The 12,000-nt window shown below is 35.0% G+C and overlaps 1 protein-coding gene across 2 annotated transcripts in view; it reads left to right on the top strand.

The window, feature by feature from the left end:
* LOC111150792 (ring finger and CCCH-type domains 1) overlaps positions 1-12,000 on the top strand; it is a 74,001-nt gene that overhangs the window by 51,539 nt on the left and 10,462 nt on the right. For both annotated transcript variants that reach the window (XM_022508393.1, XM_022508394.1), the window contains exons 8-13: positions 240-358; positions 1,890-2,002; positions 5,258-5,539; positions 5,871-6,085; positions 8,392-8,756; positions 9,577-9,747. In XM_022508393.1, the coding sequence (XP_022364101.1) occupies positions 240-358; positions 1,890-2,002; positions 5,258-5,539; positions 5,871-6,085; positions 8,392-8,756; positions 9,577-9,747 (1,265 nt within the window). The remainder of the gene's footprint in view (positions 1-239; positions 359-1,889; positions 2,003-5,257; positions 5,540-5,870; positions 6,086-8,391; positions 8,757-9,576; positions 9,748-12,000) is intronic.

Consider the following 12,000-nt stretch of genomic DNA (forward strand, 5'->3'; position numbering starts at 1 on the left):
GTGGTTGCCATTTATTGTCTGGCCTACTTAATTTATGTTACGTTCCCTGTCCCTGTAGTTACTTTAGTTTAGAATCCATTCCTTAAAATGATTTTTAGGAGAATATGTTATTACCTGAAAAGCTGTATGGAGCCTAACTTGATTTCACTGAAGGGCTGACACTAACCCTTTTATTAGTTTAATATTGGACAAAATATTGAATAACATAATTTAAAAATGTTTTTTAATTTGTTGTGTAGATGCTCCTCCTCCTACTTGGGAGCAGCTAGAAAATGGGCTGGTTGCTGTGCGGACTGTGGTACATGGGCTAGTAGACTATATCCAGAACCATAGCAAAAAGGGAGCAGATCAACAGCAGGTAAGGGGGACGTTGGAAACTTAGAAGTAAGCCACTGTGGGTGTTATGACAGATACAAACAAAACCAACAAGATGACATGAGTATTTTGAGACTCTGACTATAGAAACTATAAATTAGCTTAATATGGTTTATAGCCAATTTAATGGATTAGTGTGGTAATTTTATCTGGCAACAATGGAATTAAATAATCCTGTTAGTTGTACTGGAGTCATTTTTCACTTTAGATGTGCAGCAGCATTTGATTCTGTGCTAAAGGTTCTATGTTAAATAAAATGATCCTCATTCGTTACTGTTACATTATAATTTGATAATATATATCACTTTTTAATGCTGTATCTGTCCAGTACTATTCATATATTTGTAAATGCTTCTTCTGTAGTAGTAGTTTAACATTTTCATTCATATAAGGTCTGTTGTGCAAGTGGGCCAGATTTTTCTTCAAATACTTTGAAGTATATGGCAGTAAAATATAACAGCTAATGTTATGGCTACAGTTTTTCATTTTATTTTGCTCTTAGGGATTTATGTTAGGTTCGCTAGATCTTTTATTTTGCCATAGTAAGCTTGTGAAATTAAAGCTTTGTTATTAATTTATCTGGTTCAGGTAAATATTAACAATAGGTTTTTCAGTATTTCTTTTTTCTTTGAGAGGCATGAAACATTAAGTTCCATTCACTATCCTGCTGAGTAGCGGGGCACCTGGCTGACTTGGTAGAGCATGCGACTCTTGATCTCAGGGTTGTGAGTTCAAGCCCCCATATTGGGTATAGAGATTACTTAAAAATCTTCTTTTAAAAAACTATCCTGCTGAGTAGAATAATATGGATACATTTTTCCTAAATAATCTAAGCATAGATCAGACTTTATGATAAGAAATAAAATATTAAAAACTTTAACTCCATGTTCTATTAGACATCATGAAGAACGTAACAATAAGATTAATCTTTTTAAGTTCTATCGATAGGTGATAAAATGAATCAAATTTCCTTTAGCTTAGTATTGTGTTTGATACCTTTGTTAACTCCCAAGTCCATCCTCCTTTCTTATACTAGAAAATAATAATTTCATTTGTACTTATAGAGATATTGTAGGTCCTTGATAAGTTCTTCTGCATATCAAGAATTGGTTACAGAGTATTTTTCATTTATAGAGCTCACTGTAGACTTGTGTTGTGTCATAGGAAAACCTAATTGTAAATATAGCTAATACTACACATTGTCCAAAACAAATATTAGAACACATATTAAACATTGGAAAGCCCTAAACTCCAGTGGTTTGTTTTTCCATTATAAACCTGGAAAGAAAATGATAAAGCTGTCATGAGATTTAATCTAGGAGTTATATGATGCTACATGTTTGAGAATTAATGCCAACATATAAAAAAATCAGGACCCCGTTCTTTATAATTAATTTATTTTTGGACTCTGAGACTGTAGACAGAATGGCTTTCTAACACTTTTGCTCTGGGCAGTCTAGATAATTGTGTGAGTTAGTTTGAATCAGTGTCTTATGTTTTAACTTTGGTCTCAGCCTCCACAGCATAGCAAATATAAAACATACATGTGTCGAGATATGAAGCAGAGAGGAGGATGCCCTCGTGGGGCCAGCTGTACATTTGCACACTCACAGGAGGAACTGGAGAAGTAAGTGTGAAAGTTGTTAAACTCAACCTTCTAATAACTTGTTATGAAATAAGGTAGAGTTACTAAGAATAATTTGCCACTGTTAGGAAACAGAAAAGGAGCAGCTACATTCTCTTTACTGAATGGGAAAAGTTTAGAAAGTAATACAGATATTTTAAAAAAGAAAACCAAGGCAGTTTCTTCAGCTTTAATTATATTATGCCCACAAATAGAAAACTAAATATAGAAGTGAGTCATTTGCACTACCAAAAAAAAAATTAAACTCTAAAAATTTTCATTAATTTTAACTGATTTTAACTAATTGAATAATGTATTTCCAATTGAAAAATTTGCCCTTTGTTCTGTTCACCAAATTATTTTATTGCCAGGTGTAACTTCACAGATTGTTGTAAATTTCAAAGATCAGATAATTCCAATGATGGTACATTTTCCAGCACATAGTAGAAAGAAAAGAAAACCTTTTAATTTTTTTATAAAGCCAGTGTAACATTGCCACTAAACTTGACAAAGATAGGACAATTGAAGAAAATACCAATCCATCCTCACATATTAATAGTTTTAAAATCCCAAGTATTAGAATTCAGTAATACATTAAAGTAGACACCATGAAGTGCAAAGATAACACACTATAGTTACTTTAGGGTTAGAATCAAATGTTCATAATAGATCAAAATTATTTAATAGAAGAAAGCTGTTATAGACACTTCCTCAGCATAATTGTATCTCAAAAGCTAGTATGATTACATGATGCTCAACTTGTAAACTGTTAGATTCAGTCTCATTCAGGTTGACAGTAAGACAAAATTTAGTAGTAGTAAGATTACTACAGTGAAATCTCAGAATATTAACATGAAGATTGTTAGGACCTAACAAAATCACTCGCTGAGAAAAGGAAATATGTACAAATAGCCAGAAAATTTCTGAAAAAATAAGTTTCAACAGATTAGACTAACAACTATTAAGGTGTATCATGAGGTGCAGTGCACAAAGACTGTGGTGTTAGCATAGGAACCGATAGAACCATGAAATACAATGGAAAATCTAGAAAGAATACCAGACACAATAGGAACTGAGCGTTTGTGCTGAAGGTGGCATTTCATCAATAACAAAGAAGATGACATGGAAACAACTGCTATCCATTTGAAAAATAATTAGAACTCAATTCCTACCTTTATATCAAAATGAATTATAAATGCTTTAGAGATTTAAATCTTTAAGAAGGCAACTGTACTTAGAGATATTTTCTGTTGTTACTTAATCTTATAATAGGAAAGACTTTTTGAAAGACAACCCAGCATCCATGAAAGAGAAGATTGATGAATATGATTACATAAAAATAATCTAAGATGTGGCCCAAACACCACAATTAAAAATAAAAGATTGGTAGGGACATGAGGACTGACATCCCCAATATAAAATGAGTTACTACACATCTGTAAGAAGAACCAGTAAATACAGGGATCATGAACAAATAGGCAATTCATAGAAGAATACTTAAAAAAAAAAAAAAAAAAGTGTAAAACAATGTCAGCTTCACTGATTGTTTGAATACAAATGAAAACAAAATTTTCAGGGGCACCCATATGGCTCAGTCGATGAAGCAGTAGGACTCTTGGTTTCCGCTCAGTTCATGATTTCAGAGTCCTGAGATGGAAGGGCAAGGTTGTCAGGCTCCGTGCTCTGCCAGAGTCTGCTAATCCCTCCCCAACACCCTCCACGCATGCGTATGCATGTATGTTGTGTGCTCCCTGTCTAAGTAAAATCTTTTTTAAAATGACATTTTGAACTAGCAAATTAAGAGAGACTGTGATACTACCTAGTGTTCGATGAAATAATGGAAAAGGCCATTTCTTTTATTACCATTAGAAGTTACAATAGTTTTAGAGCATTATAACAATTTCTAATATGCATACATTAGACTTAAAATTCTCTTCTGGTTAGTCACACAAGGATACAAGTACATATACATAAGTATCCGTTACTGCATTGTTTTAATAGCAAAAAATTAGAAACAACCTAAAATGTACCAACATACAGGAATATCCAAGTTACAAAGTAGAAGAGAAGTTACTCATATATGACCCTATTTCTGTTAATAATAGTCTACATACATATTAATCTTAAGGCAGGGTATAGAGGGAAAAATCTGTCTGATTATGTACCAAACTGTTTACAGTGGTTACACCTAAGGAGTATTGTCTCCTCTCCACCCCTCTGAAGTTTGTCAAATATGGGAAATATTCGGGAAAAAAGCATTATTCTTAAGGGGGTTTGTTTCTGAGATACTTTTTCAGTATCCTAGCAGGTGTAAATAGATTTTCTTTCACTGTTGAGGAACAAGGGTACTGAATTCGGATGGCTTAATAGTTTTATTGTGGTTAGATTTAGAATCTACATGCCTTTTATACCCCAGTGTCTGTCTAAATTTGGGCATTATTCTGTATTGTTTATATTCACCCACTTTTAAAATAATTTCAATTTTGTGTAGGCGCACATAACATTAGAATCTTGGAATCATATCAGATACAAAGTACTATTCTTTAACCCACTGAGCCACCCAGGTGCCCCCAAAGTACTATTCTTAATTTAAAAATTTTAATGGAGGGGCACCTGGGTGGCTCAATGGGTTAAGCCACTGCCTTCGGCTCAGGTCATGATCTCAGGGTCCTGTGATCGAGTCCCGCATCAGGCTCTCTGCTCAGCGGAGAGCCTGCTTCCCTCTCTCCCTCTCTGCCTGCCTCTGCCTGCTTGTGATCTCTCTCTGTCAAAAAATTAAATAAAATCTTTAAAAAAAAAATTTTTAATGGAATAAATGGTAAATTTTTCTCTGCACACTGGCTTTTTGTTTTATTGTTAATTTATAATATAGGTTAACTGTATCCTAAGACATATGAGGGAAAGCTAAAGTAAGATATTTCAGAAACTGTCCCCTAAAGATTTTTCCACCCCCTCCCAATGTTTCAGAAATAGATATTACAGTAAAAGTAAGTTATAATGCAGATATTACTTAGTATGATCTGTGATATTATAAATACTCATTATAAGGAATTTTATACTTAGTGTGTTGCCTGAGATTTTGTAGTATCTACACACACAAATTTTCAAGTTGATAGCTATGGCTGATGTTTCAAGAGAATTTCTAGAAAGTAATGTTCTTAGTATCTTTTCCTTTGATCTGTTTCTCAAATACATTTTAGTTCTTGGTTTTGTTTTTATAATTTTGGGTTTTGGTGTGTGACTTTGCTTTCTGTGTAGGTTTCGTAAAATGAATAAACGCCTAGTTCCCAGAAGACCCCTGAGTGCCTCTTTGGGTCAACTTAATGAGGTGGGCCTGCCTTCAGCAGCTGTCCTTCCAGATGAAGGTGCAGTGGATCTGCCTAGCAGAAAAACCCCTGCTCTGCCAAATGGAATTGTATCAGCAGGGAGTACAGTAACACAGCTGATTCCACGAGGGACAGATGCTACCTATGATTCTAGTCTGAAGCCAGGAAAGATAGATCATCTGAGCAGTAGCGCCCCTGGATCTCCTCCTGACCTGTACGTCATTTTTCCTAGCTGTTATTTAAAGTTTCTTCTTTACAAACAAAGTAGAGGGAAGAAAAAATAATCAGAGTTTAATTAAAAAAACAAACAAAAAACCCACTTCATTTTTCGCTTTTTTTTCTTTATTTCCTGTTTTAGTGATTTTTAAGAAACAATTAGCATAAATGAACTAAGATCAAAGTTTATGAAATTTGTAGAAGAACGGACTATTGGGGGAAAAAGTTTCCTAAATTAAGGCTTTAAAAAAATTTTTTTTTGGCAATTTGTGTATATTAGAAGTATTTTTGAGACCTTTAACTTGACTTGTAGAATCTTACTCCTCTAGGCTAGAATCTGTCCCTAAGAGTATTTCTGCCTTACCTGTGAATCCACATCCTATACCTCCAAGGGGGCCGACAGATTTGCCTCCGATGCCTGTCACCAAACCACTTCAGATGGTACCACGAGGTTCTCAGTTGTACCCGGCACAGCAGGCGGAGGTTTATTACCAGGACCCTCGAGGAGCTGCTCCACCGTTTGAACCAGCACCGTATCAGCAGGGTAATGATCTTCTATGTTGCTCTCTTTTCTTAGGAGTTATGAGAGTAATTCTAAGAAAGAGTGATCGTATTTGCAGCAGGCTCAAGATAAATAAATGCGTTTATGTGATCCTTTGGAAAAAGCAGAGATTTTATGACCAACTAAATAGTATAAAATAAGTGAATTAACAGAGGTATATCAAGCAAACTGCCTATCACGGGAAGCTAGTTGTATATTAAATATGTACATGTAGTTACGTATAGTTATACAAGTCACCCAAGTAAACAAAAAAACTTACTTAACTAAGGCAGTATATATTTTCCTCACCAAAATTTTCTTGAAGTGTGCGAAAGAATTTAATATTATAGTGAGTATAAATTAAACACACAGAGTATGTTTTTCTTGGTTTCATTTATCACCTAATATTTTTTTCTGGGCCGTGTAATATATATGAAAAAAAGTAGCATACATGCTGTAGAGAGTTAATAGTGTAGAATCAGTATTAGTAAAGAAATAGTATAAGTAAACATACCTTATATATGTGTGTGCTTGTATTTGTGCTAAAAATTAAGCATTCAGTTGTGGTTAATGTTAATGTGATAGAGATTAATGCAAGACTCAAGGGAGATCACTGAGAACTTGCAGAATCAAAAAGACTTTATGAAAGAATGCCCTAAAAGTATGGGAATAAAAAGATAAATTTATGAATGGATTGCAAAGATGACAGTCTAGAGTTGAGGAGGAGTAAGGGGACTTGGTAAACCAGGTATGATTATTGAGGCCTGTATTAGTGTGGTGGGAAAGAAGAAGAAGGGATTTGAGAAAATAGTCAAATTTGAGAAATTAGCCAATTTGAATGACAATACTAGGTATGGATAGCAAAGGAGTGGAGATGACAGAGGCTTCACATATACAGCTCCTGTGCAAAATAGGAACACTGATTTTTAAAGTGTTGGGTCTCTGTCAGAGACCATGTGGTGCTATTATTTTTTTAAACTGAAGTAGATTAAAGGTGTTCTCCATTTCCTTTTCCCAAGGTTGTCTCAATTTTGAATTAGTAATGTCTTCCTCTGCTTCCTAAAGAATAGGTTTAAATTGGTATGGCATTATTACTGCATGAAAAAATATGATGGAAGTTTTTTGTATCTTCCTTTGGGCCATCCATCACAGGAAATATTCATCTATTTTTGTTAAGATGACCTTAAATACACTGTATCAGTCAAGGTCCAGAGTCAGATCAGAAATCATGGTTGAGCACAAAGAGGTTGATTGCAGGGAGTTGAGTTGCCTATAGAATCCATGGAAGTACTGCAAAAGCAGGCTGAAGCTAGGCCTGGAGGAGTGAGTCCCAGAAGCAGATACTGAAAAAGCCTGTTAATAGTGAGGAAGCAGGGTGCCTGGGTGGCTCAGTTGGTTAAGCAACTGCCTTTGGCTCAGGTCATGATTCTAGAGTCCCGGGATTGAGTCCGGCATTGGGCTCCCAGCTCCACGTGGAGTCTGCTTCTTCCTCTGACCTTCTCCCTTCTCATGCTTTCTTTCATTCTCTCTCTCTCTCTCAGATGGATAGATAAAATCTTAAAAAAAAAAAAAAAAAGTGTGAAAACAGGGAACCTGGGTGGCTCAATTGTTAAGCGTCTGCCTTCAGCTCAGGTCATGATCCCAGGGTTCTGGGATGTAGCCTGCTTCTCTCTCCCTTCTCTCTCTCCTGCTTCTCTCTCCCTCTGCCTCTCCTCCAGTTTGTGCATGCATGGTCTTTCTCTGGCTTGCATGCACACTATAAATCTTTAATAAAAAACAGTGAAGAAGCAATAGAAAAAGGAAGTATGGGTCCTGTCTGTGTGCCAGGATCATATCACTTGAAGCCAAAGTCTGAAAATTGGGAAGCCACTGCTACAACTCTTGTCTCCAGAGCTCCAGAGCTCTGCAGCAGCAGAATAGATCTGTGTGTGCCACATTCCTTTCCACTTAACTCTATTTCACATTCAGATTTCATGTGAGTGATTTGTGGAATCCGAATTTCAGGGAAATGTAATCTTTAACTTTCCAATATTTGCATTGCATTAAGGCATACCAGAAAAGATGGTCAAACAACTGAGAGAGTCAATCTATTATAAATTATCAATAGATTAGTTTTTTCAATGACTTTAAGGATTAAGGTTAATTTTTGTTTATTTTTTCATAAAACTAACCTGACTACAGCAGAGGGGAAAACATGTAAAGAAATGAGTGGATTATTAATTCTTTAGTGTTGATGTATATCAAAAGGAAAAATATAGAAAAATAGATTGGCTTATTGTTGCTTTGGGTTCCTTTTTTGTATTGTACAGGTATGTACTATACTACACCACAGTGTGTGTCTCGCTTTGTCAGACCTCCACCATCTGCTCCTGAACCTGGTCCTCCCTACTTGGATCATTATCCACCCTATCTCCAAGACCGTGTAGTCAATTCTCAGTATGGCACACAGCCACAACAGTACCCACCTATGTACCCACCACACTATGACGGCCGCCGAATGTACCCTGCTCAGTCTTACACAAGAGAGGAGATTTTCCGAGAAAGTCCTATACCCATTGAGGTTCCACCTGCAGCAGTACCATCCTATGTACCAGAATCCAGAGAAAGATACCAACAAATGGAGGGTTACTATCCAGTGGCTCCTCATCCAACTCAGATCAGACCTTCGTACAGAGTATGCTGGTTGTTTTTTTTTTCTTAATATGTAGATTTAATTTGATTATTGGTTGTAGTGATTCACCTTTTTGCCATGGTAGTAACCCTTTGTTCGATCAATTCTTTTTTACGAGAAAGCTTCCCCCTTCCTTTTTTTTCATCTTTTCACAATTTGGGTAGAGTTGGTTTTTTGTTTTGGGTTTTCTTTTTTTTAACTTAATATTAAAGGGGAAAAAAAATCCTACCCCACTCCCACTAACCCTTCTTAGTTTCAGAACTTTAGTTTTATTAACATTTCTAGATCCACATTTGACCCTTGAGCAATGCAGGCATTAAAGAGAGCAGTGCCCCCCATGCAATTGAAAAATGCATGTGTAACTTTTGACTCCCCAAAAACTTAACTACTAATAGCTTACTGTTGACCAGAAGCCTAACATAAACTGCCAGTTAACACATATTTTGTATGTTGTATGTATTATATGCTGTATTCTTAAAATATGGTAAGCTAGAGAAAAGAAAATGTTATTAAAATCATTAGAGAAAATATATTTACAGAACTGTTTTTATTGAAAAAAATCCATGTGTAAGTGGCTCTGTGCAGCTCAAGCGTCAAATGTATTTGAAATTATGGTCTCTGGCCAAGGAAGAGAAATTTAAATTTGCTCTTTGGGAAAACCTCAAGAGTTTTGAAGGGCTTTGTTTTATTTTGCTTTGTTTTACTAAGCCTTAGTATGTTCAGATACTGATATGAACACATAAAACCTATTTAAAATATGTGCTAAATGAGCTAATGTGTTTTGAAATTCTTTTTCAGTTTTTACTAATCTTTGCATTTCCAGGACTCTCCTTATAGCCGGCTTCCTCCTCCTCCTCCTCAGCCCCATCCTAGTCTAGATGAGCTACATCGAAGACGAAAGGAAATAATGGCCCAGCTAGAGGAAAGGAAGGTCATCTCTCCACCTCCTTTTGCACCTTCACCAACATTGCCTCCTACCTTTCATCAAGAGGAAGTAAGCACATCATTTTTATTTTATTTTATTTTTTTAAAGATTTTGTTTGTTTATTTGACAGATAGAGATCACAAGTAGGCAGAGGGGCAGGCAGAGAGACAGAGAGAGAGAAGGAAGCATGCTCCCCGCTGAGCAGAGAGTCCGACGTGGGGCTTGATCCCAGGACCCTGGGACCATGACCCGAGCCGAAGGCAGAGGCCCCAATCCACTGAGCCACCCAGGCACCCCAAGCACATCATCTTTAGTCCCCTTATCATTTTTTCCTTCATCAGTTGTTTGTTGCGTGTCTTATTTAAATATTAAGTAATCTTGGCTATTTCTAAAATTATGAAGATATTTTTCTTGTGTTTTCTTCTAAAGGGTTTATTTTATTTTACATTTAGATCTACAATCCATCTAGAATTGATTTGTGTTACTGTGTTAGGCGTAGAGATCCATTTTTTCCCCCAAAGGATATCTCATTGATCTAGTACCATTTAATGAAAAGACCATCTTTTCCCTAGTGTCCAGAAGTCACCATAATCATAATCCGGTCACCTTTGTCATAATCAGGTGACTATAAATGTTTCTGGACTCTGTTTTGTTTCATTAATTTGTTTCTCTGTCTTTGCACCAATACCACATTGTCTTAGTATAGTTTTATAACAGATGGCTAATGAGTACTTCAAATAATACGGCTAATCCAAATTCAGTTGTACTGTAATCATAAAATATACACTGGATCTGAAGATTTAGTACATCCCAGGAATACATTTCATTAATTTCCTTTTTTCATTAATGAATTTCTTAATTACATATTAAAATGATAATACTTTAGCAGTGCCTTGGGTAGCTCAGTTGCTTAAAGCATCCAATTCTTTTTTTTTTTTTTTTTTTTTAAGATTTTATTTATTTAGCATCCAATTCTTGATCTCAGCTCAGGTCTTGATCTCAGGGTCATGAATTCAAGCCCCATGTTGGGCTCCACGCAGGGCATGGAACCTACTTTAAAAAAAAAAAAAAAAAGATAATACTTTGGATGTATTAGATTAAATAGAATATATTATTAAAATTAATTTTACCTGTTTCTTTTTTTTAATGTGACTGCCAGAAATTTAAAAAATTATATATGTAGGTCTCATTGTATTTCCATTGGGATCGAGCCTGCTTCTTCCTCTCCCTCTGCTCCTCCCCACCCCTTGGTATTCTCTCAAATAAATAAATAAATAAATGTAAGTTCATACATTATAAGAATACAAAATAGAGAAATTTCTCCAAAATCCTATTTTCTGTATCATTGTAAGTTTATTACAAGTTTCAACTTTCTAAATATATTTCAACCCTTGTGTGCATGAACTAACCTATTACTTTTTAATAGGATCATTTAGTAATATATCCTGTGGTTTTGTTAATATTTACATTTTTTATTGTTTTTACTTGACCAATTATCCTGTATATTTTTCTTTGTCAGTATATAAATTTATCTAGTTCTTTTTAACAGCCACATAATATATTAGGGTGGGGCAGGGTAAGCACTCTTGTTAGTAGGTCATATCTTTAAAAAGCTAGCTGTTCTACATGAAATTATCATGTGAAGGAGAAATAAAGAGATAAAATTTTTAAATCGAGGTAGGACAAAACAGTTTATAAACAATAGAAATGGGAGTTGTGGGTGAAAATGATTAATATTTATGAACAGCAAAACCCTCTGTCACTATAGAAGACCAGTAATGATGACTCAGAAAAGAGATTTTTTTTTTTTAAAGATAGGGGGAGGCATAGAACCACTTAGATATATCAATAGCCCCTATGTTACCAGTATATCAATGTATATATATTTCTGATAAAGTTCTACTCCTAGTACTGGCCTATAATGGTGTGTGTAGCCTAGCCTTAGATCAGCTGTGTTCTCATATGGATCTGAGGAACATATGAGGTAATATACTTAAAAACACTTTGAAAACTGTAAAACTTTACACAAATGCCAGTATTGTGATTTTAATAAAAATACGTTAGACCTAGAATAGCTTTTCTGTTACTATATAATTTCAGAAATCATCTTGAGAAAATTCAGTATCTTAGCCTTTTCACTTCACAGAATCAGCCTAAAGACGAGAATTTATTTAAAATATGAATTAATGCTATTAAAGAGATTTCAGTAAAAAAGTTACTGCATCATGATGCACTATATAGAATATTCTTTTTTTTTTTTTTTTTAAAGATTTTATTTATTTATTTGACAGAGAGAGATCACAAGCAGGCAGAGAGGCAGGC

This window comes from Enhydra lutris, unplaced genomic scaffold (genome assembly GCF_002288905.1).
Source record: "Enhydra lutris kenyoni isolate GAN:26980312 unplaced genomic scaffold, ASM228890v2 scaffoldscaffold24, whole genome shotgun sequence".
Lineage (NCBI taxonomy): Eukaryota > Metazoa > Chordata > Mammalia > Carnivora > Mustelidae > Enhydra > Enhydra lutris.